General features: G+C 40.8%; 1 protein-coding gene across 4 annotated transcripts in view; it reads left to right on the plus strand.

Annotated features, from left to right (window-relative positions):
* RTKN2 (rhotekin 2) overlaps positions 1-26,013 on the plus strand; it is a 44,989-nt gene that overhangs the window by 3,778 nt on the left and 15,198 nt on the right. For 3 of the 4 annotated variants that reach the window (XM_064662369.1, XM_064662366.1, XM_064662367.1), the window contains exons 4-11: positions 9,417-9,616; positions 11,596-11,654; positions 14,889-14,942; positions 15,862-15,979; positions 17,384-17,584; positions 22,261-22,355; positions 23,826-23,932; positions 24,951-25,082. In XM_064662369.1, coding sequence (XP_064518439.1) covers positions 9,417-9,616; positions 11,596-11,654; positions 14,889-14,942; positions 15,862-15,979; positions 17,384-17,584; positions 22,261-22,355; positions 23,826-23,932; positions 24,951-25,082 — 966 coding nt within the window. Of the gene's footprint in view, positions 1-3,029; positions 3,114-9,416; positions 9,617-11,595; positions 11,655-14,888; positions 14,943-15,861; positions 15,980-17,383; positions 17,585-22,260; positions 22,356-23,825; positions 23,933-24,950; positions 25,083-26,013 lie in introns of those variants that run through there. The other variant, XM_064662368.1, reaches the window with a different exon arrangement.

A 26,013-nucleotide genomic window follows, 5' to 3' on the forward strand; every position in this document is an offset into this window, starting at 1 on the left:
TTCATTTTAAGTTACTTTGTGTGCTGCAGCAGCAGCAGGAGTCAGACTTGGAGTGTGGAGAGAACATCTCGCCTCGTCCAAAACCTGCAGAAATGCCTTTTAAAGCCTCAGTCTCATGTTCCCTTAAAAGATAGAGCTAGAAGTCTGGTGAAACGTTTAATTTTTTAATTAAACCTCTGATCCACTGAATTTTATAACAAAAAACCCGAATGTCTCCAGAAAGTGAATACGAAGGAGGACCAAAGCAGAAGCAGGTACAAGAGTGTGAAAAGCCAGACTTTGCAGTAACGTTTTCCTAACGTAGTGGAAAACTGGACATTTGAAGCAGCTGAAGAGCAGGTATGCACTGAGCTTGGGAAGACACTATTTGTGTTGCTTAGGGCTGAGTCCTACACATTTAGCTCCCACTGCTTTCTTAAGGGTTCCAATTCAAGTCAATGTCAGCAGGAACGTGTAAGGGCTGCAGGCATGGGCTCTTTATGCTGCTAGCAGTCACATTTTTGGGCTTTATTAAGGCTAGGATTCGCTGAACAGACTGTACTGCAAAACCACGCTAATTAGCTCCTAAAATTCTTGAACTGCTGCCACAGATTCCTGGGAACCATCTACACCACCAGCGAAAATGGCTTTAAAGATGCTGATTGCCTGGAATAATTTTGGGCATTACTTGTCCTTTTGCAGTGATTTTTGTTGCATCTGTGTAGCCACTCTGGTTTTTGACAAAACCCTTTCGGTGCTGTTCTCAGGAGTTTGGCAGGGAGCGTTTCTGGAAAGCTTGAACCAGTGGGTTCCAGGCTTGAACCAGGAGTCTAACCTGAACTGCTTGGGATAGTGCTGTGTGGGAAGTGTTCTGATGTGTCTTTTTCACAGGTTGCATTCGTTTTCTGAGGTAGTGCACCATTTTATGAGTTGGTGAGTGAGTTTTGGCAAGGTAGAGTTACAGTAATTCTTTCCTTATTTGTTTATCTCTACAGTAAGGTTATCATTTCCAGCTGCTCCCAGATTTTACATCAAACTCATCAAAGGGTTTCAGCCATCGATATTTGTTGAGTCTGTACCTTCACTTACTTTGGTCAAACATTGTTTCAAGGATGATGCAGTTCAGTTAACTTGAGACTTTCACTTGTTTTGTTCAATTCCACTACATGACGTGCTCTTGTTTCTAGTTTTTTCTGTAGCCTAGAAAATCACTTGGAGATTTTTGAGCCTCAAATCCCATCCCTGACTGATTCAGGGGAGACCAGACCACATCTTAAGAGATAAGCCTTACTGTGATTCAAAAGGGCACTCTGATTTGGCATCTCATGTTCTCCCCTTGTTTGATGGGTTTCTCTTGATGTGTCTGAAATCTTGAACATTGCAGCAGAGATGGAAACCCAAGGTTCATGCTGGGACACAGGAAGCACCAAGATTAGATGGAGACTTTCCTTCCAATCTCCCTCAAACTCACTCTTAGGTATCTTGGCTGTTCATATACAGCTCTAAGTATCATACTTCGATTAAGCAAAAGCCTTTTGGCTCTCTGATGGGATTTCTCCACTGGATGTACTGCAGAAAGACTAATTTTGGGAAAGTCACAGTACCTAAAGAACAGAAGGGAGTATCTAAACATGGGAAAAAAAGGTAGTGCCTATAAATAAATAACCTAGGGTAGTGCTTCCCAGCTGTGGCATGCATCTTGCCAGTGGTATACAGAGGACCTCAGGACGGGATGAAGGTATTTAATGAAGCTCTGAATGCCTCCTTACACTAAGAAACGTGGCCCAAGATGGAGACAGGAACTGCTGAACAGCTGCTGCTGCTGCTTCTGCCTCCAGGTGACACTTGAGCAAGTTGGAGGGAAGCAGAGCTCCCTGTCCTCTGCCTTGCAACAAGGAATACATACCTTTGGTCCAGAAGTTCCTGTTTTTCCATCAAGGCTAGCCTCCTGCATTTAAGCCCCAGTTGTAAATGTCAAGGGGCAAGCAGAGCTGCAGAGCAGCTATGTGAAATCCTGATCAAGCAATGAGGTTTTTAAAATTTTTCCCTTCTAATTGCATTTTCTTATATTTTAAATAAGCATATGTTAGCCTGGAGACTTCTGTCTTCTGTAGAAAGCTGTTAGCAACACTGTATATCTCACTCATTTCAGCACATTTTACTTCCCACAAATGTTGACAACCATGTGCAAAGCAATGAGGATCTGTGCTTCTGACCATCACCTGCCGAGGAGGAATTCAGAGAGGAAAGCCAAGAAATTGGGTATGAGGGATGGATGGGAGACACTGTTTTGGCTCATTTGTTTCATCTGCTGAAGACAGAGCTGCAAAACTGGCAGCAGAAGAGAGAGATGGCTCCCATTCGGCTCCAGTCAATCCAATGAATAATTGGATTGCACTTATTAATGTAATATATAATAATATAATTAATGCACTTATTCAGTATATAACAGTATAATATACTTTTCACAATGCATGCTACTAGTGCAGCTATTGGAAGTACCAGCACATTAAAGATGCATAATTAGATGAACTGCAGAAAACCAAGAACACATTTAAAAATTCATGGCGTGCTTTGGATCAGCAAAGCAGCCATGAGCCTCTCCTCCCAGCTCCCCTAAAGAGTATTCGCCAGAAAGAGGTGTCATCGCCCTTTCCCAGAAAAGCAGATTAACGAGGAACAAGGGAGCCAAGGGAGGTTTTGTCCCGGCCTTTATTACTGGCACTCGCTGTTGCAGCTAAACACCCCGGGGTTAATGCCGCGGTCAGTAGCAGCCCGTAGCGCTAATGCAGTGCTGCGGGTGTCCCCGCAGAGCCACACGGGTGCTCGGGGCCGTGAGCAGTGTCCCACCCGGGGAGGTGCGGGGCAGGGCGGTGCGGGGGGCGGTGCGAGGGGCGGTGCGGGGCAGGGCGGTGCGGAGGGCGGTGCGAGGGGCGGTGCGGGGGGCGGTGCAGGGCAGGGCGGTGCGGAGGGCGGTGCGGGGCAGGGCGGGGTGCGGGGCGGTGCGGGGGCGGTGCGGGGCGGTGCGGGGGCGGTCCAGCCGCGGCCGTTGCCGGGGGCGGGAGGTTTGAACGGCGGCGCGGCGGAGAACGAGACTGAGCACATTGATGAGGATGGAGCGGCCGGGCGGGCCGGTGAGCGGCGGGGCCGGGCGGGCCGGTGAGCGGCGGGGCCGGGCGGGCCGGTGAGCGGCGGGGCCGGGCGGGCCGGTGAGCGGCGGGGCCGGGCGGGCCGGTGAGCGGCGGGGCCGGGCGGGCCGGTGAGCGGCGGGGCCGGGCGGGCCGGTGAGCGGCGGGGCCGGGCGGGCCGGTGAGCGGCGGGGCCGGGCGGGCCGGTGAGCGGCGGGGCCGGGCGGGCCGGGCAGGGCAGGGCAACGCAACGCAACGCAACGCAACCCCGCACCGCGATGCCCGCGGGAGTAGTGACGATGTCGGTGTCGGTGTGGCGGGCGGTGCTCGGGGCACAGGAGCTGCGCTGCCCCCGAGCTGGGCGGGTCCGTGGCGGCCGCGGGCTGCCCCGGCACAGCAGGGCTGAGCTCCCCGCTCACCCTCTGCCCGTGCTCGGAGCTGGTCCTTCCACCTCTTCGGTCTTTCAGCCGTTGGTTTTCCGGTCAATGAGTTGTGTCTTTTTAAACCTGGAATCAGTTACAAATCTGAATTGGTTGAACTCGGCAGCGCCTGTAAAGCGCTGTAAAGTGGCTGCCGATTGCAGCAAGCGCTCATTCCGGTGTTGAGCTGCGAAGTGCACAAGCTGATGTCTTGACTTCACAGCCTCTGTTTTAGAAGAATACTCACTGCCTGGCTACTTGCTTACAGGGTTTAGATGTAAGCCACTGTGGTGGTAAATCAGAAGTGTACCTTGGAATAAGGTTCTGAAAGCCTGTGATTAAGTTACCAATTAAATGAACTAAAATTTCAATTTGTCCTGCCTTCAGCAGTATCCATATAATTTTTCTTAGCTCTTGTTGGAATTCTTTGGTTGTTTTGTGACTGCATTACCTATGTAAAACTAGAAATCCTTTGAAATTTCTTATACTTGGTATAGTTAGGTGGGAAATATAAAGACACTTTCTGGAAGTGTTGCTGAGGTAGTTCCTGAGTATGGGGCTGAAAATTTCAGCAGCTGTTAGTAATCTTGTCTGTGTTGTGCTGCTGCTGGTGGGGAAGGATGGAGACCACGAGGGAAACAGTGCATTAGTAGACAGCATATGGCAAAACAGTGCTGAGTTGTTCCTCCAAGTCCAGATGGTGTGCTCGTATTTTTAGAAGGAATGGGAAAAGAAAGAAAAGCTGACCAATCATTTTTGCTAGGCACAAAGAACTTTATATATTCCAAATCAGGCTCCTAAGTTCTTCCTTCAGATGAGATTTATATGGTGTGGTTATTTAAGCTGTGGCCCAACAGCCATTTACTGCTAGTCTGGAATTTTTTTATGTGACATGTAATGTGGACTGAATGCTTTGCATGGTTCTGAAAGTCCCAGTATGGATACATGCAGATGCCCCAAACTAGGAGTGTTTATTTCCTCACCATATTTATGTATCAGGTGATAGATGTGGAGAGGAGCAGGGGCTACTGCCCTGGGAAATATTAGGAGGGAGTACTATTTTCTTCTTCTGTGCTTTGTAGCAGCTGATTTATAAGCATGGGCTTAAAGAATAAGTAATTATTTCTTAGGGCCAGGTGTAGGCCTGGCTTAGGTTTTCATAACTGTGTAAATCATAGAATCATAGAATCATAGAATAGATTGGGTTGGAAAAGACCTCCAAGATCATCGAGTCCAACCCCTGATCCAACTCCAATTCCTATATCATGGCACTAAGGGCCACGTCCAATCTCTTTTTAAAAACCTCCAGGGATGGTGAATCCACCACCTCTCTGGGTAGGCCGTTCCAATGCCTGATAACCCTCTCTGTAAAGAATTTCTTCCTAACATCTAACCTAAACCTCCCCTGGCAGAGCTTGAGCCCATGTCCCCTTGTCCTATTGTTGGTTGCCTGGGAGAAGAGACCAACCCCTGCCTGGCTATAACCTCCCTTCAGGTAGTTGAAGAGAGTGATGAGGTCGCCTCTAAGCCTTCTCTTCTCCAGACTAAACAACCCCAGCTCCCTCAGCCTCTCCTCATAGGACTTGTGCTCAAGTCCCTTCACCAGCCTTGTTGCTCTTCTCTGGACCCGCTCCAGCACCTCAATGTCCTTCCTGAACTGAGGGGCCCAGAGCTGAACACAATACTCAAGGTGTGGCCTCACCAATGCAGAGTACAGGGGAAGGATCACTTCCCTGCTCCTGCTGGCCACACTGTTCCTGATGCAGGCCAGGATGCCATTAGCCTTCTTGGCCACCTGGGCACACTGCTGGCTCATGTTCAGCCTCCTGTCGATCAGCACCCCCAGGTCCCTCTCTGCCTGGCTGCTCTCCAGCCACTCTGTCCCCAGCCTGTATCGCTGCAGGAGGTTGTTGTGGCCAAAGTGCAGGACCCTGCACTTGGCCTTGTTGAACTTCATCCCATTGGAGTCAGCCCAACTCTCCAGCCTATCCAGATCCCTCTGCAGAGCCCTCCTGCCTTCCGGCAGGTCGACACTCCCTCCCAACTTGGTGTCATCTGCAAATTTGCTGATGATGGACTCAATCCCCTCATCTAAATCATCAATAAAGATGTTAAAAAGGACTGGACCCAGCACTGACCCCTGGGGAACACCACTGGTGACCGGTCGCCAACTGGATGCAGCTCCATTCACCAGCACTCTCTGGGCCCGGCCCTCGAGCCAGTTCCTGACCCAGCACAGGGTGCCCCTGTCCAAGCCGTGGGCTGCCAGCTTTTCCAGGAGTATGCTATGGGAGACAGTATCAAAGGCTTTGCTGAAGTCCAGATAGACCACATCCACAGCCTTTCCCTCATCCACCAGGTGGGTCACTTGATTGTAAAAGGAGATCAGGTTGGTCAAACAGGATCTGCCCCTCCTAAACCCATGTTGGCTGGGTCTGATCCCTTGTCCATCCTGTAGCTGCTGTGTGATTTCACACAGGACAATCTGTTCCATAACTCTGCCAGGCACCGAGGTCAGGCTGACAGGCCTGTAGTTACCCGGGTCAGCCTTGCACCCTTTTTTATGGATTGGGGTGATATTTGCCAACTTCCAGTCATATGGGACCTCCCCAGTGAGCCAGGATTGTTGGAAGATGATGGAGAGCGGCTTGGCAAGCTCTTCTGCCAGCTCCTTCATTACCCTAGGATGGATCCCATCTGGTCCCATAGACTTCTGAGGATCCAGATGACTCAGTAAGTCACTAACTATTTCCTCCTGGAATACAAGGGGACTATTTGGTTTCCTATCTCTGTCTACCAGCTCCAGAGGCCAGTTGCCTTGAGGGCCACCTGTCCTACTGGTAAAAACTGAGGCAAAGTAGGTATTAAGTACCTCAGCCTTCTCCTCATCTCTATTAACTATGTTTCCCTCCAAGTCCCTCAAAGAATGGAGGTTTTCTTTGCCCCTCCTTTTGTTATTAATGTATTTATAGAAGGACTTTTTGTTATCCCTAACAGAAGTGGCTAATTTAACTTCAAATTGCGCTTTTGTATCCCTAATTTTCTTTCTGCATGATCTAGCTGTCTTCCTGAATTCTTCGTAAGTAGCCAGCCCTTTCTTCCACAGTCGGTAAACTCTCTTTTTATCCCTGATTTCCTTCAGAATCTCCCTGTTTAACCAAGCTGGTTGTCTTCCCCGTCGGCTTGCCTTTCGGCACACCGGTACGGCCTGTTCCTGTGCACTCAAAACTTCCTGCTTGAAGCACATCCATCCTTCCTGAACCCCCTTGTTTTCAAGGGTTATTTCCCAGGGTATGCTCTGGACTAAACTTCTGAATAGGTCAAAATCTGCCCTCCGGAAGTCCAGCATAGAAGTTTTATTGTTGTTTCTCCTTGAATCTCTGAGTATTGAAAATTTTATTATTTCATGGTCACTATTTCCCAGGCGGCCTTCAACCACTACATCTCCCATCAGCCCTTCTCTGTTTGTAAACAACAGGTCTAGCGGGGCCTTACCCCTGGTAGGTTCATTTACCAGTTATGAAGGAAATTGTCCTCTATACGCTCCAGGAAATTCCTAGATTGCCTCTTCTCTGCAGTATTGAGCTCCCAGCAGATATCTGGAGGGTTAAAGTCACCCACGAGGACAAGGGCTGATGATTTTGAGACATCTGCCAGCTGCTTGAAGAATATTTCATCCCCTTCGTCATCCTGGTAGGGCGGTCTGTAACAGACACCTATGATGATGTCGGCCTTGTTGGTCTTCCCCCTGATTCTGGTCCACAGGCACTCAACCTTATCGTTGCTGATCTCAAGTTCAACAGAGTCAAGAGACTCTCTAAAATATAAAGCCATCCCTCCACCTCTCCTACCGTGCCTGTCCTTTCTGAAGAGCTTGTAGCCATCCATGGCAACACTCCAGTCATGCGAGTCATCCCACCACGTTTCTGTGATGGCGACTACATCATAGCCTTCCTGCTGCACAATGGCTTCCAGCTCCTCTTGTTTGTTGCCCATACTGCGTGCATTAGTGTACATGCACTTCAGGTGGGCTGTTGATTTAATTCTTAACTCAGGCTTTCGATCCTTAGGCTGATCACTGGAGAGCCCAGTTTCAACCCCTTCCCCCTTCAAACCTAAAATTTGACTCAGAATAAGAGAAGATTGACAAAAGCTATTTATTGCTCTCTTTTTTTTTTCCTGGGAAAAGTCCTGAAAAAAAATGTGGCTAGAGAAGCAGATGCTAGGGATGCAGAGGTGTTGGTGCCCTGCTTTATACTACTCTGATTGTGATTGAAACTTTAAAAAGCAAATCCCTGAGGGAGAAAACTCGGATAGCCTATGGTGTCATACTGGTTCCAGGCCTTCATATATCAACTGTAGGGAATACCAGCAGAACTTCTATGGAAAACACCTCTGATAAGACATTCGGGAGCTATTCACCTCAAAACAACCCACTGGTGCCAGAGAGCCTGTGTCATGGTAACCCGTGTGCGTTCCAGGCATTTCTCATGGGGTCTCTGATTGAGAGTTGTTATTTTCTGGAGAGGTCTCTACACCTTAGTTTCCTCTGTCACGGTGGTGTCTACTCACCATCTGCGTTCTCACTGTGTGACTAAATTGCCTTAAATGCTGGCAGATTCATAGGACATATATTTGTCCTGCTTTGCCTGGCTGCACAAGCCTGGGGTCTTTATCATCATGGGTGAGAGGAGCCCACCTCCTTTATTACCTGAGGAAAATGAGAAACTGTACCGCAAGTTTCAGACAACTGCTTATAGATCCACCGCCCAAGTGCTTGTTTTGGGTTCAGACTGTAAACCTGAAAACTGACACAATCCTGGCAATTCCAGATGTAGCTGGGACACTTGCTTAGTGTTGACAAAGCTTCACTAGTCACTGACTTGCAATTTATTTGCAGTGCTACCCTGCAATACAGTGATAACACTGTTCTTCATGTGCTAGTAATATTTGGTTTGGCCAGGAATGGCCACATAACAGGGAAATTTGTATCAGTCATCAGTGGCATCTAAGCACACCTTTGGGAGACAGTAAACTGTGTGTGATCCTTCACGTTAATTATCTTCTGGATCGGTGTGGATTGACCTCTTTGAAGTAGCAAGTCATTTGTAAATGTTTGTTTTCTCTGAAAGTAGGCAGGAAAAAGCTAACTTTCCTGAAGTTTTTATAATACCTTTAAAAACATCCTACTCCTTCAAAAAACAGTGATGCAGAATTCTAATGACTTTCAGGCAAGTATAGCTTATTTCATACTTTGAATGAAAACTGTGCATGTCATGATCCCTGTATAGGGTTGAAGCTACCACAGTTGTCTGACCTGAAACATGTTCATGACCTGAAACAGTCAAATATTGGAATAGTCTCCTTTATTTTTGCTTCTTCTCTTGCCTGAATTTTACATCAACCGGAAGTGAAAAACCCTCATATTTCTTCACTCTTTTTCAGATGGCCAAAGAGGTAATGAGATTGAATTTCTGATTTAAAATATTTAAGACATTTTTCTCAGTTTAAAGTTTATTTAATAGGGATAACTGCAAAAAGTGGGGTGTTAATTTATAAGTTTGGTTCAGTTAGGCCTCTCAAAGACCATATGTTATTTTTCTGTGAATGACACGAGTAACTTTCAGATGCTACAGTGAATTCATCTTACTACCTGTTTTGGAATTTTCATGTATAATGGATATAGTGAATCTGTTGCATCCCTTGTTTTACTCTTTTGTCCCCGAAGAGAGAACTATCATTGTTACATTCACTAATCATTGCAATAGCTGCTCATAATTAAAACCTGGAGTTTTCTATCCCAACTGTGAAATAAAAAGAGCCTTTAAAAATTCAGGGATATTGTTAGTTGTTGTTTTGTTTAACCTCTTGTTATTTTTTGCACCTCTAGGAACGTGACATCCAGGAGAAGATTGACTTTGAGATCCGGATGCGTGAGGGCATCTGCAAACTGCTGGCAGTGAGCACCCAGAAGGACCAGCTCCTGCGTGCGGTCAAGAGCCTGATGGTCTGCAATGCCCGGATACGGGCGTACAGGACACAGCTACAGAGCCACGCAGAGGAGCCAGACCCGTGCAGAGCTACAGAGCAGTGAGTTAATGACAGCTCAAATGCAAAGGCAGAAGTGTGAAGCAGGCATTTTTTTATGTGAATTTTTAGCAGCCTGTTTAAGAAAAGTGGATTTAAATCCTTCCTTTAAACTCTTTCTTTCTTTTTCCCCCACATAACCATAAATTACAGCTGCCTCAAAACGTTACTTTATAAGACCATTCCATAATCTTCTTTTTACTTTAGAAAATTAAATACTAGTCATATTTTTCTGGGTAGATTATTGACACTAAACTGTAATTCAGTATCAAGTAATACAATAGTCATATTTTCTTGATTACCTTTAGCATACAGAAAGGTACCTATCCAAGTCTGAAGGAGCAAAACAAAGCTATCCAGGTCAGAATAGAAGTATTTTTACTTTTCCTTTTATTGCTACTAAGGGCCCTTTAATGAGGGAACCATCATGGTTAATTGGTACCCTCTGCTGGCCACTTGTGTTAACTACAGCGAACTGATAAAAACAACACTGAATAGGAAGAAAAATTAGTTGAAAATATTTTCACATTATAACTCTTGAAGGAGCTAAATTATACGTGTTTTATATGATTAATGTTATAATTCTTTTGCCTAATCGAATATTTTGGATGCAATGTTGAGAATCATGGTACAGAGACACTATTGCTCTCAGGTTATTAATTTAATGGAATATTATATTGCAGTTTAACATAGAAAATCTTTGATACATGCTTGGCTCCAGTTAATTGTATCTGTGGGAACAGTTCTGCTACTTTTTGCTTTCAGAAATGTGGTTTTATAGGAGAAATTTGTTGGAGGAAAGAACTTTCTATCTGAAAGTTGATTTTGAAAACTAGCACGTAATACATGTGGTATTCTGTAATTATTGTGGATGTATTGCTTTTGCCTACTAAGATGAAGATCTTTATAGTGGTTCACTATTTATGTTTTTAGTGATGGAATAATATCAGCTATGGATATATGCTGATTTACTCAACTCCTTGTCTTTGATGTCAGTGACCACAGAATGGTGATGGCATATATCTGGAACAGGGCTGAGATATTTGGAGATGTATGTGAACAGCTGTATTGTTTGCTTGATTTGTGACTGTCATGCACTGCTTAAAGTTCAGGCTTCAGAAATTCCTGGAGTTTTCAGTGGAAATCGTTAGAAGAGGTGCATCCTATAGTGTTATTTCTCTATCATTTAAATTGTATCTTTGATAGTTGATAGTCCATCTGCAGTTCTCTCTTTTGGTGTTTGCTCAAGACTGGAATTTGGTTATAGCTTAATCGTGACTGAGTTTTCTCACTCTAGGGTTTTCAAATGGATGTTGTTCCTGTTACTTCTTGTGTGGGTCTGTAATCAGTGAGTTGCAAAGATATTCTAACTGCCTCTGGAAGTCATGATACTGGTAGCAGCTAGAAATTTTCATTTCTCCTTATCTGGTTAGGTGTTAGGAGCAGTGGCAGAGGTGAGGAGAGCACTCTTGTTACTCATTATCCACAGATTTTTTTTTTTATTCAATTTAAGGTTGACTTTGAGGTCTACAGCAAACTGCCTGCATGGAAAATTAAAATTTTATAATAAGTCTCTATTAATAGAGGAGGAGGCAATTCTCTAAACAATAATAGAACTGATTAATTAAGTTGCATCTCTGCTGATGCGTACAGAAGGGTAAACCTGATATTTGGTCCTGTTGGAGCTGGAAAAGACATGGAAGATGAATCTACTTGTCTTTTAATACTCAGGTTATATAAGCTTTGGAGTAAAATCTTCTAGGGAATTAAGAAAATTGATGGTTTACCTTCCTTCTAGATTATCCTTAGGAAACTAATGACTCATGCCTTAGACCAGAGATACCAAAATTAACTTTAAAAAAAAGCACTTGAAATGAGCTGTGATATGAAGACTGACACTTTTTGGTGTTTAAAGAGTTGTGTTTTAGATGTCTAAATGCACAGACCTCAAATCTTGTTTTTCTTTTCTTCTTTTTTGCCAGGTCTTCAGAAAATGGGACAAAAGACCGGGTGGCATGCAGAGCAAAGGTTGCCATATCAGGTAAGTGGCTGAGTAGTCACTCTATTATAGGAGCTAATTGGCTGGGCAGTGGCTTGTAATACAAACTATACAAACAATATGGGATTTTTAAAGTGCGTCTGTGGTTCAGAGGTATAAATCCCCTAGTGCTTCAAGGGAACTTGTGCTAAAGTCACACACGTGTGTGAAATACATACCTTGTATTTCTGTTTTACTTACAAGGCCTTCCGCAGAGGGAAAGACTTTTTTTTCTGTTTGCCACTAAACACTGAATGCATTTCAAAGCTAAATAAGTGTGAATGTGCTGAAAACTTCTTTCTCCCCACAACCACGGACTTTGAAGTGATAGTACAGGGTATATGTCCAAGAAATTGAGGGCAGAACTATAATTAGTATGCAAATGTTACTCAGGTAATGCAGGTTACATGACTATAGCAAAGGTATAGTGGTATGGCTTCAATGCAGGCTAGTGACAAGAATATTTAACAGTGATTTGTAGTGGGCTGGTACACTGTTTCCTAGCCTGTTCTCAAACTTCAGTGCTGTGGATTTATTAGTTTGTTTGCCTGTGGCTGTGCTGCCAGCTTTACTAACAGATCTGTTTGTGCTCTCTGACCTGCCTCATTAAGAATAAAATAGTGTAGAAGGGCTGACTCCTGAAACTGTTTCAGTTAATTCTGAATATTTTGTCATATCTTTAAGCAAGGTAACTTCTAGTAGAAGAAGAGTGATGAGCACATGGTTCAATAATGTTTTCTGCCAGCACAGCTGTTTGCAGAATGTATATCTGTCTTTCCTCCTTATGGTAGTTGGATGAAAGCATCTGTTTGACTGTCTGTGCTGTGGTTGCACCTTCCTTTGGATTTGCAGAGTTATCTGCAGTGAAGACTTTAGGGTCGTCATAATAATACACTTCTGCTATCTTTAGAAAATCAGATTTTTTAAGGACTCTATTTTTAGTATGAGAAATAAGGTTTTTTCTATAGATCTCCTGTTATTAAGCCCTCAATTTCCACCATCAAGTAGTCCACCCACTTATAAATCCATTAGCACATCATATACGGTTAGTACATGCCTGAAGCTTAGACTATTACCAAAAAAAAGGGGAGTCATGTGACCAGCACCAAAAATTCTGGAATAGCTCTGCAGGACTACTGAGGAAAGTGCTCCTATAGAAAGTATGTTGGATACTGTGTGGGGAGTGTATTCTTTAATCCAGATTTTCACACTTGTATCATTTTTACTTATCCCCCACACGTGTGAATAAATGACATAATTTATGTTATTGTATCAATCGATTTTGTTTGTCAGAAGACAGTATATTAAGTGTTGATCAAAAAACATGATCATGGTTTACAGTCATTTCAGAAAGGAATCATTGGCTTTAAATTTGATTAAATGTGATGCTTGAATGTATCCAATTTGCATCCACACGGATTTACAGCTAATGGTAACTGAAATTAAGGTGTGTGAAAATTGATCTTTGTTTTTGATAAATGACAGCTCTTTCAATCCAAGAATGAATTGAAAGCTGATTTACAATTATTGTGTTAAACTTGTCCAAGTGATAGACTATCTATGTCCTGATGATTTTCTGACTAAGATATAAATTTTTCAGCTAGCAAGATATTGAAAGTGGCATACAGAAGTAATCTTTAATCTAGTACTCTAATTGCTAACAAGGCCTATTGAGTGCATTGAAATTGTCATTCAGAGTTTGCTATGATTAAAGAGGAAAAAAGGCTTTTATTTTTAACTATTTGCATGTGTTTATGTAAATTTAAGACCGTCTTTTAAGAAAGAAACATTCTGTGCTTTATCAATGACAGACATAAATATATGTATTTTAAAAGTTTGAGAGAGGCTTCTGTAATGGTTTTAATGAAACTAATTCTCTTTATTAAAAAAAATAATTAGAAATGCTTACTATGCAAATGCATCTTTAGAAGTGAAAGGCAGTTTCGGAACGTGGTGACGTATTGATTTTTAGGAAGTTGTGACAGTTTAAAGCTCCCTGCTGGCAGTTCATTGGAAAATTCATTAGTTTTCATGAATGGTTAGAAACAGCTGAATTTCAAATTTTCAGAATTGAAATAGCATTTGCAGTAATACGTCTCATAATCAAAATTAACTTAAATTTGAATTTTTCATTTAATTTCTGGGACAGAGTGACTATGCGGTTTCACTTAAATCAACAGCAAGTTTTGTGGGTAAACCCCTGTAGGAATACATGACAACGTGTTGCCAAAATGCCACCACTGTTTTGCAGCTTAGCATACTGTATGTGGATTTTTCCATCAGCCTCATATGAAGATCAACTCTGGAGCCAGCAATGCTCCTTTATAACACTATTTAAGGGTTTTATCAAAAGACAACTGAGCTTGTGCTGTTCACTGCTGCCATCATGTGTCGCTTAATATATTGCACGTACTTCTAAACAGCACCGTTGTACTTCAGAAACCAACTTTGGGTTTATAAAGCCCCCACCGCTGCATTTGTCTTTTGACAAGGGACTAACAAGAAACATTGTCTAAACCTGATTCCTCAGAACTGGAGGAAAATGTCACTCAGTGCTGTGTTGGATTGAGCAGATAAACTGGAAAATTTATTGTAGAAAATACTTTCCCAATATTAAAATGACAGGCATGATTTAAAATAATGGATCTGTAATTGCCTCTCTGCTATGGTTCTGAAGTAGAACGATGTTTCTGAGGTAAAAAAAAAAAAAAAAGATTTCTAAACTCTTTTTATGCCGACTAAGACAATTCTAACTGTGATTACAAGTGGCATTTTCTCTGTGGTTAGCAAAGCAAGACTTAAGTGTTTGCAGTATAAGTATCCCAGTCTTTTCATTAAAACAGGAAGGCTTTCCTCTTGCAGTGGGATGAGTAGTTTCCAGCACAAGGCAAGCAGAGTTTCAGCTTACATGTATGCATAATAATGGCCTCAGAGAATACGTCTCAGAACTATGTTGCACAGCCACTCTGAAATGTTATTTTAGGTACTTTCAAATGAGATTTAAAATATTCTTTATTCTAGCTCAATTTCTAAACAAAAATGACACTTCAAATCGATGAATTTTCTTTTGAAATGACTAATAAACTTAAAATAATTACGCTGTTCTTTGGGTGGAAGGTCCTGTTACCACCAGAACATCAGAAAAAGAAACAAGAAACTTTTTGTAACTTGTTTTGATCACAGATCTACAGTATTGACTGTAACTTAATTTCCCCAACTTTTTTTTTTCCCCTTTAGATATTCGGATACCATTAATGTGGAAAGGCTCTGATCACTTCAGCAATAAAGAAAGTATGTAAGATCATTATTAATTACTCTGATAAGCAATTGCTTATGCCTGTAAATTTGAACTGAATGGGGAAGTCCATACTCATTTCAACCCCTTCTTTGACCTTTCATTAGGTCCATATTTTGCTCTTTGTTGTGTAAATGCTCATAACTTGAAGTTGGTTGTAGCAAGTTGAGTTAGTTCAGTCCTGTTCTTCTCTATGTTTAAACTCTAGTCTCTGAAGAGACTAATTGCAGAGGAAGCAATAAAAAAATGTTATTAAATGGTTAACTGAGAAACTTCTGATTAAACACATTGTTCTATGTCTTTTCTACACTTGGGAGAGTATATTGCAGCCTGTTTCCAGTGAGAAATTTAAATGAAAGTTGTCTGTTGGTGTTGAGTGTATTATCGGGTAGTCTTCAAGTACATTCATTTTGCTGTGTCATGGAGATTAACCCTAAATCTGTTCCAGCTGTCACCTGGCATTGATTTCACTTTGATTTTCAATAGGGTCAGAGGGGCAAAGCATGGCAAAATAGTCTAATCCTACATAGCACATTCATAAAATGATACAGACTTTGGATCAAATGTTAGGTCTTTTTTTTTTTTTTTGGTACAATTAGTTTTATTAAACAAAATTACATTTTTACTGACATTTTTGAAGTTGCTAGCACAAACTACACCTGATTACTCAACTGTTTTTTTTTCTTTATTCATAGGGGTAGGTATTTTTTCCCTCTGTGAATGTTGTTGTACCTGTACAGCAGCTTTGATAGGTCAATTATCATAAAATCCTATGATGAAAATTTATGGTGAGAAGAACTTGAGGGCAATTCCTTAGAGGTGTGGATTACCATTTAGTATACTTTTGTTTACTGGAAGTGTTCAGCACTGTGTTGTGCAATAGGGCTAATAAAACCTTTCTTTGGCTCTCTCCAGAATCACAGCGCTATGCAGTTTTTTGTTTGTTCAGAATGGGAGCTGAGGTTTTTGACACTGAGGTGATCATTGTGGATAAAGCAATAACAGACATCTGTTTTGAAAATGTAACCATATTGTGAGTATAATTTACTTCTGTTGAATGAAGCACAAATATTGCTGTTTTCTTTTGAAAGTGCCTGTGAATAAGATTGGCTGAGGTCCACTAGGTTTTGCTGTGGGCCAAGGAATTGGTAGAGATTCTGTTCGTTTTAGTGGGTGGTGCATCCCCACCTCTGGAAGACTGGGTTTAGTGTACAGGATTATGCTGGTTCTAGATGTGCCACTCAATGTTTTCGTTCCTTCTCTTTATTTTCATTTTTGCCATGCTGAAGCCTTTTTCTTCGTATAAAGAGATAAACTTATATCTCAAGGACTGAATTAAATTGATGCTAAAACCTGAAAGCATTATGAAAGTATAGGCATCAACAATGCACCCAGTATTTTAAGTGTTATTCTATACAGCAGGCTACAATCTCATTCCTCATGTAACACCTCATGTTCTGTCACACCTATCTGAGCATGTGCTTAACTCCCCTCCCCCCCTTTATTTTTTATATCAACAATTTAGATTCAATCTCCTGAGGAAGACTGAACATGAAAGCCAGAACTACCACAAACTTTAAATCAAGATCCTGAGTTTAAATCAGATTTTAAACTCTCTTAAACATCTGTTCCAGTTAAGAGTGGGGACAAACATTTAAATCAGCTTCTTCAAAGATATGAGACTTATCATTATGAGTTTCTGTGAAATACTGCAACAAAAGCAGAAAAGGCACTCTGACTTGCCTTGTGTCCTCCAGGATAAAGAAAGACTTGTTATAAAAGCTTTTGGCATGCTTTTGTTATGGGCATCTCTGTCATGACATGATTTGTACTTGAAAGATGAGGCTGGGCTTCTGGTTTGATGACTAAGCTTGAGAACAAAAGAATCAGTAGAACTGAAAACAGCGAAAGGCTGTGGACAGGAGGATGCAGCAGTGGGTAGTTGCGTTATGAACGGCAGATTTCATTAGATCTAAGCAAGATAGGATCTTTTTCAGTAATGTGAAGGGTGTGGGGTGCAACTAAGATATCTTTAAAACAGTTCAATATGATTTAGGACCATAGATACCGATAGGTTTTCAATCATGGGATTTTTGTGTAACAGTAGAGGGCAGATTTAAGTGTGTTTGAATGTCTTGCCTGTGTATTTCCATAACATGGGCTGTTTTTTTCAGTTTTTAACCTAAACGTTGAATTTCCTGTTTGTAATTGTTTATGGTTCAATTATAACATTCATCTCATGACTTCAACACTAAGTTACTGCTGTGTACTCTAGTCCTTAATTCCATATTAATGTATGTCTGTGCCTGAATCTCATGGCATTCCTCCCCTTGATTGTAAATACGTTATTTAATACATAAAGTAGCAGCAGCATTCCTTGCCTGCATGCACAGTTTATTAACAAATGTTCTGAAATTTTCTCCTCCCCCCCCTTCAGCGATGAAGCAAGACCAGATTTCCAGGTGAAGGTTGAAGTGTATAGTTGCTGCACAGAGGAGTCTTTATGTATAACAAACACTCCTAAGAAACTAGCAAAGAAGCTTAAAACGTCCCTCAGCAAAGCTACAGGGAAGAAACTCAAAGCTGCCCTGGAAGAAGACAGCACTGAATCCCTTTTGCCTGCTGACCCAGTCATCCTGTAAGCCCTATATATTGATATTCTGGTTTTATACCTTTTAAAATAGAAATAAGACAAATATATTGTAAATTTTTGGAAAACTGCCAAGAAACTCATTCTCTGTGTATTTGCCCAAGTGAAAAAAATTTACATTTTAAATAGGAAATGAGAAAGTAGGTGTGAATTCCAACCATGTCACTGAGCCTTGGGGCCTGTTTCTGGTCTTGAAACACGGGAGTAGGCTTTATCTTTCTGCTCTGCAGCTGGTAAATCCACTGTTCTTTGCAAACTCTATAATATTTTTGGTTTGATCTCTAGAAGAAGTCAAGCTTGTACAGTCAGTCTGTCTGTGTCCCTCTGTCCATCCACCTTTCCTATTTACTCTCTCCCTCATTCTATTTTTGCACCTGGCCGGTTTTGCTCATACTTGACAGTTGACAGGTAGACGTGTCTAAAAGTTACAAGTTGTGTGAAATAAAAGGTGTGTATGTAGGCAGGAGAAACCACCCTTGTACCCTCTCCTCTAATTCCCCTTCCGGCTTGTCAGTAAAACTCTGGACTGCTGAAGGCACTTTACAGTTAGAAGCTGCTTAACAGGAGATTTCTTAATTGCCTTTAGCACAGAATGTCTTAGAATGACTTACTGGTTTTCAGTGTTCATAGATATAAGTGCTGTTCCCAATAATTTACCTGTTTCCTTTTAAAAATGATCTTTAGTCTTGCATACATTTTCTAATGCAATTAACTGCCTTCTAATATTTTCCAGCTACTTTAATTTCATTGAGATTTAAGAAGGCCAAATACCTAATTTGCTAATGCTAATAATACTGGTGGTTTTTTGGTGTTTGTTTTTTGTTTTTTTTTTTTTTTTTTTTTTTTCTTTTTTAGAAAGCAATTTTTTCAAGAAATTACTTTTTTTGGCAGCTGAGAAGTAAAGAATCAATGCTTAATGCTTGCCAGGTGTTGAGTGTAGTCTTAGTCTAGCTTCATACATCTATTTCCTGTGATTTTTGAAAGGAAACATTCAAGCATATTCTGTCTTTGTCAAACTGATACTACTGTATACTGATATTACTGTTTGACTCAAAAATAGACATCCAAGAGATCTTATCCACCAGAGCAAAGGGAATTTTATCACTAACTTTCCAGTGGGTTCCACCTAATGACAAGGTATTTTTCAATCTGCATCATGTCAGGTGGCTGTGCTTTCCACCAGCTTCAGCTGGGCCATGACACGCTATCATTAGACACAGTTTGAATCAGATATAACCACTGGCTTGTTTGCTTGAATATAGATTGCCTGTCTTTTAAGGAAGAGGCACCATCAGACAATTTAAACAGCTGCCTCCTCCCTTGGGTTTTGCTTTTGGTTTCTCAGTTGAATTTTCCTTTCTTCTACCTTGGAAGTTTGTTGTTTCTGCTGTGGATAATCGTCTCGTGGTGACTGTTACTTTCTTAACAGAGTTAAATGAACAGCGAAGTGTTTAATGATGGCTTTGCTGGGTGATTAAAAAAGTTCCTTGGAAAGAAATGGGTTATTACAGGCAGAAAATAAGTTGTCAATTTTTTTATAGGCTCCCCTTAGGATTTATATTAGTAAGACCTTGGTATGTAGCCCTTATAAAGGGGAAGAGATTGCAAGATTACAAGAGATCTTTCAAGTATTCCCAGAGAGTTTTACCAGTCCAGCAGGGGAAATTAAACCGCAACAAAAAGGTGAACTTTCTGTATTATGTGAACACCTTTTCTCTGTAGATTTCATTTGTACAAACCTTTTTCGTTTCAGAGCACACATGAGTGAAATTCTCCATTTTCCAAAAACTCTGTGATCCCTCTTTGTCAAACTCCTTGGCTTAGAAATCTCTCTGGTTAGTGAGGAAACAGTCAGACTTGTAACTTCTTGCAAAAGCTTAGTGAAAAAGTGCTTTGCATGGTTGCTTAGGTTGGTTAACTTGAGTTATATTATCTCTTAATTATCTCTCTTTTAATTTGTAGACAGTCTTTTGCCTGCTTAATTTTTCTGTTGTATTTTAAACATTGTTTTTTTTCTTTTCACATTTGTCATAGAAGAAAAATCTTCAGTGCAGTTATACTATTGAATTTCAGAGTAACCACGTTGCTCTCTGGATAAATTATTGGAGAGTTTCCCAGAAGTGCATGTTTATTCACTTGCAGAACTGGCATCACAGGCACTTGCTGTTGGGTTTGATGTATTGTCCCCCACTGGGCTGAAGGCACAGCTCTGCTTCCATATTCTATGTTTGAATTGGCAAATCCCTGGTGATATTTTGCAGGAAGTACATAGTCTAATCTAGTGACCTCACTTTTATCGTTGGGTTCTCGTTAATACCTGAAGGTTGTATTTGGTTTTACTTTCTATTATTTAAGATCTGATTGAAAAATGAGGATGTTGGATTTTTTTTTTTTCTTTGACTCCCTGATCTTCCACTTGATGTATTTGAGTGAGTGAACTAAGACTGGGATTTCTAACATTGGGTTTAATATTCAGGAACAGATTCTAAAATTGGAAATACATTGATTAACATGCATTTATAGAAAGGGTGGTATAGTTACACCTTCCCACACCAGTGTCTGTGTGGCAAATTCAGTGCCTGTGTCTCTTGATCAGTAAACAACGAGCCTTTGCCACAGGCATGTTGTGGAGATGAGCTGACTTTTTTTTTTTTCCAAATGAAATTATTGCATGGAAAAATACTATAGATATGCAAAATACTGAATGAGATGCAGCAGGCAGATTACTCTCTGTTATACAAAGAAACTGCCATTTAAGGCAGTTAGCTAATTCTGTGAAACACAGAGGAAAAACGTAGTCAACAATCCTGATTAGCCAGTTAAATTTGAAAAATACTTGTAGATAAAACTTTTCTAGATTATATTGCAGCTACCTGAAAGGAATGACTTGTATTTTAGAATGAAAATGTTACTGTGAAGCATATTTTAAAAGTGAAGTAGCTATTTATTTTGGCAAGGTTGTTGTTGTAATTAGACATGCTTTAGAAAAAAAAGCAACTTTAAAATTAGCACAGCAGTTTTATCTGTGAGAAGAAACTGAACTTTTTGGTACGGTTTAGATAGAATGGTAATGCATTGCTCAACTGCATGCCCAAACATAATCACTGGAGAATCTTTTGTTAGGGAACAGTCAAGCAGAGAATATATACAAATGCTGATGAGTTTTTGTTCAGATTGCCCTCTTGAAATGCTTCACAGCAGTGTTTTTTCACCCAGAATGTTATAACATATTTAATTTTCTCTTATTCCCTTGAGACAGATGTGTATCAGACATCCCTGCTAACAAACTTGCTCCTTTTCCTCCTCCTCTTCCATTAGGGTTAGGGGTAGGCAGACATCTGCCTTGTTCATTGGCAGAGACAAAGATTTTAAAGCTGTATGTTCCCACTGTGCTGTTAGGAAAAACAAGATTTGAAAAATATTACGATGGAAAATTATTTTTTAGTGATTTGGTTCAGTAGTGTCTTCTGACCTTTTACACCACTAGGCTTTCTTATGCACTACTGAAGATATCGTAAGGATCTTGTGCTAGATCCTGTTAGGGAGAGTAGTTAGTGTTTTTTGAGGGGTTTGTTTTCCTATGAACTCTGTTCAAGCTGCCATTAGCCAGGTGAAATTCTTACTGCATTGCTGGGCTGTAAATCTGTTACTTGGTCTGATGAGTATTTTAGGGAAAAGGTGAAACATACCAAATTTATACCAGTTTATTCCAAGAATTCCATTCCACGTGCACTGTGCTGGACTGTAAGAGTGATTCCTGCACCCCCCCTCCCGCCAGGCAAAACACAAAACAAAGATAAAACATTCTGAAACCTGTAAACACAATAAGGGAAAAAATCCTTTATGCTACAAAACTGACTGTAGGATTTCTGCACAGATTTCTGCATGGGAAGAATCCATCTATTAGATACTATTAAAAATACATTTGTCAACAACTCTTTTTATAAAGTGTAGTCTGCACAGGCACAGTAAAAGAGCAGAGCAACATGGAGAAGCAGTTAATGCCTTTTAATTTTTAACCTGTATTTTCAGATAAAGTTTATTTCATCAGTTGTTCTATTAACTGTAGGAATTTTTGAACCTATTACCAGATCTAATTGCTTTAGACCTAGCAATAAGAGCTGAAAAACTATTAAAAATTAATTGATATCTGCCTAGAGGAGGGAGATGCTTTGAGCATCCTCAGGGTGCAGAGGGTTTGGATGGCACAGCCTTTATCCCTGGGTTTGGCAGCTGCTGGCTCCCCAGGAAGCACAAGCCCAGCTCGGAGGCAGTGGCCTCAAGGGAATTCTCCTGGCCAGCAAGTCCCAGAGAGGAGACAATGGAAGGAGCCACTTGATGGGGCCTCTTGGCATGGGCCTGGAAGTTGTGGGGTGGAAGGGAACTGGAGGTACACACAGCATGGAGGCAGGAGATAAGGATATAGCAAGGAGATGAATGGATTATGGAACAGAGTTTGTTCACAAGGAAAACCAGAGACATGGGAGTTGTATGGAAAGAGGTTGGGGGGTGGCAATCTGTGGTCACTGAGAGGTGCTGCCTTGCACCTTGGAGTTCTCTTGTACCCAAATATGATATCTCAGACCTGTCTAGACTCCCTTTAATTACTGCCTGAGCAACATGAAGCAGAAATGTCTTAAACGTGCCTTTTTGTTCACATTTAGTGAAGCAAAGTACAGTTTGCTGGCATATACCACTTTGGGGCTGGAGAGTGCCGAGGACAATTTCAGGACCCACAATCTTACCATTACAGGAAATGGTAAGTACATATGGTACCAATTTAAGGAAATAAAAAACCAGTAACATTTTGCATTAAGCCCTTGTAAACTAAGGAGCTTAAAGAGATTATTTTTCTTGATACTTAATATAGAACAACTTTAATAAAATACTTAACGGCTCTAAAACAGGCATCTGTACCCAGCTGAATAAACTACAAGTTGAGTAAAATTTCAAGTCCATATGACAATTTAATTCTTTTGGGAGTTTCTTCTGTCATTTGCATCTCAGTCTTACGTGAGTTGTAGCTATATACAAATTATTTCACCTTCCTCACAACCAAGGAAGGGTATTGGATTAAAGAACAGCTTTTTTTCCTCTGCAGTCAGAAGGAAAGAAGAAAAATATCTTCAGTTCAGTGAGGTTGGTTGAGGCCCAGATTTAACACAGGGCATAAGCTGTACTTAAGCTCTAGGGCAGTTCAAGTTGGGAGATGCTGCCACTGCAGGGACTGTGATTATGGTGCAACTGATGGTGGTTAAGTTACAGTTTTTGGTACTTTGTCTGTTGTTTTCTGCAAGGATAGCCCCTCCCATAATCCACCCTCTAACTGTTAGTTTAAGGCATGGGACTTTCACTGTTGCTTTGGGGAACTTTTCTTTTACTTGGATAAACTTGACCTCAGAGGGAATTTCCTACTTTACATTTCAGTAATTCTGAATATGTACAGATTTGAAGATTTATGGGGCATTTGTTTCTTGAAAGGTTGGATGAATAATTTTGAGTATCTTTGATATTTGTAAGCATTTCTTCATTAGTACTTTAAACTCTCTCTTCTTCACGTTCCTTTTTCTGTCATTAATTTACTTAATTTAGTCTGGTGAGAAAGGACATATTTTGGTTCATTGCAAGCAGTTCTAAACCATGAACAGAGATAGAGTTACGTCAATGGAACATTGCATTACCTACTTCTAATTACAGAGAGAGAGCCTATGACTAGCAACGAGGAGGGATATTCCAATTCATTAGAAACTTCTTGGAATCCTAAATGCTCTTCTAGTGCTAAAGACAGAACTAGATACAAATTCTGAGCTGTAACAATCTGAAGCAAAGTGCTCAAGTGTAAATGTAGCTGTGGGCCACAATGGGACACGCTCTGGGATCCTCCTAGATGAGAGGGCCAGGGTATTTATCTTTCAAAATGTTTCTAGCTATGAAATGAGATTTAAAGCTATATTTTATGTAACAACGACTTGTTCTTGAAGAACGATATTTCCATTTTTACTTGAAGTTAGTTTGGAATTTTTTTTTTAATTAAAAAATCTTACTGAGGACTAAACATCAGTTTGAGTCATACTACAGGATGAAATCTTTTCCTTAGAATATGAGAAAATGCTTATTTAGATTCATAATCTTAATGTAAAAATGGAGGTAGCAAGCTAAACAATGAATTTAGGGCCAGTATTCAGAACTTAGTGTTTGCCTATCTTTTTCCTGTGTTTTTTTCCCCCAGAGGAATCCTCTTTTTGGCTCCCCCTGTATGGAAACATGTGTTGCCGTTTAGTTGCTCAGCCCTCCTGCATGGCCAGGGATATGATGGCAGGATTTCTAAATCAGCAGGTAAGAAGACCTTGCTTGTGTTTACATCCTCTTCTGTTAATAGCTGTCACTAAGAGTCAATTGCTAAAACATTTGCTTTTACCTAGAGTGGTTTATTGAGAACTGTTGTTTTTCACCCATTCTACCTAGAGCAAGAAAACTCTCACAGCTGTGTTCACAAACAGTACCTTCAGTGGCTAAGCATGGAGAAGTAAATGTTTCTTTGGTGTGCTTATCAATAAAATGATTTAGGCTGCTAGTCAAAGATCAAGTATAATTGTTGTTTCAGAATTGGTTTAGGCTGGTACTTGATGGCAGCAGTTCTAATAATCCTGCAGCTCTCATCCTTGTGCACACCTCTCTGCTGGCACAAGAGTTCATATCACAGCATGGTGAGTCGGGCTGGGGAACTGAGCCGTATTTAAACTCATCCCTTCAGAAATGATTCATGTGAACTCACTTTACTTCTCTATTTTGGTTCATTGCACAACTAGGCATACGAGAAGGTGATAGCGGAGGGCCAGAGGGTCTGGGTCATTATCAGGAGTGCTGAATTACAGGCTTTAAGCTGGTTGTGAAACTGTAATGCATTTATGAAAGCTGTTCAGAAAATTCATTTGAGAAAGTGGAAATTCTAGACAAATGTCTTTGCTTAACATTTGTTGAATGTACTGTGTATTTCCAAAGTGAAGTACTCTTTTTATTTCTCTTATTGTGCAATTATTGTAGCTAATAAAGGTAGTTTCTTTCTTACAAGAGACACCAGATATAGATTTCATTCTGTGTGAACCAGCAGACTCTGTACTGTTAGTGTCACATGGCAATAAATCTCCAAAAACTGTAAAACACCAGGAGACATATAAAGTACTGCTAACATTTCAGAAATCAGTGACTGAAGTGTTCTGCAACAGAGAGTCTTTGTTTTAGGAATGAATTTGGTCTGGCTAACTTTTGATCATCAGGTCTGATATGTGTATACCTTGTAATATGGTCTTGTTTTATGTTTGTTTGGCAATTTCTGGCGACTTCTTCCCTTCAGCAAACAGTAGGAGGTCTAACGAGCTGGCGGAGGCTGTATTGTGTACTAAGAGGTGGCAAACTCTTTTGTTATTACTCACCAGAAGAAATTGGGGCCAAGCTGGAGCCAGCATTGACAGTTTCCATCAACAAGGTAAATTTGGTTGTATGGAGTTTTTGGTTTGGGTTTTTTGGGGGTTTTTTTTGCTCGTTTGTTTTTTGTTTTGGTCTTTTGTTTTGTGGGGTTTTTTTGTTTTGTTTTGTTTGGTTTTTTGTTTTGTTTTGTTTGGGTCTTCTTTTTTTTTATTTTGATGGAGGTTCTTTCTGGTTTAAGGCATACATAGAGTCATTTGGGCTCTAAGCAGCTCGTATGCAGAATGCTTTATAGGTAGCACGTGGGTGGGATGTGCTTCAGTGAAATTTTCAGTCACTGAATTTTTTATCAGGGATGTTACATTTCTTAGCTGTGGATGTAAGCTCCTTCCATTGCATTAGACTGGTTAGCAGAGGCAAAAAGGAGGATGTTTTTATTTAGGACAAGCAATAACTTCTTATATGACAGTTCCGTACGACAGCCCTGCTTGCAGTCCCCTAGCAATGCTAGGGACTTTTGTCCTCAGCAAGTTGGAGTTTTAACAAAAGCTTTTTTGTTGTGGTTTGTTATTTGGCCACAGTCTTAATTAGAAGGAGAGCTGGAAAATTGTTCAAAATATTTTAGTGCCTTAAAATAAGCTGATTTTCTTAATACTGGTTTTGTTCAGGGCACAATAACTTTGGAAGTTCTGTTCTTCAGGATGACATTACTGCTGTTTTTATATACCCTGATTGGAAAGGCTGAGTTTAAAACTTAAAAGTTAAAGTGTTAAAACATGAAGTTAAGTGTTATTTAGTATTTGGCTAAAGAAGCAGAAAGTATTTAATCTGAAATAATATTTAAATGTTCACTTTAGGAGTGTTATTGGAGGGACCTTCTAGAATGGTGAGCGTTAGAGGGAATAGATGCTCTCAAAAACTGGTTCTGGTGTAGTCATCAAGGGTTAATTTCCCATAAGGATGGGCAGAGGAATTTAATGTTGTTTGCAATC

Source organism: Pseudopipra pipra, chromosome 8 (genome assembly GCF_036250125.1).
Source record: "Pseudopipra pipra isolate bDixPip1 chromosome 8, bDixPip1.hap1, whole genome shotgun sequence".
Classification (NCBI taxonomy): domain Eukaryota; kingdom Metazoa; phylum Chordata; class Aves; order Passeriformes; family Pipridae; genus Pseudopipra; species Pseudopipra pipra.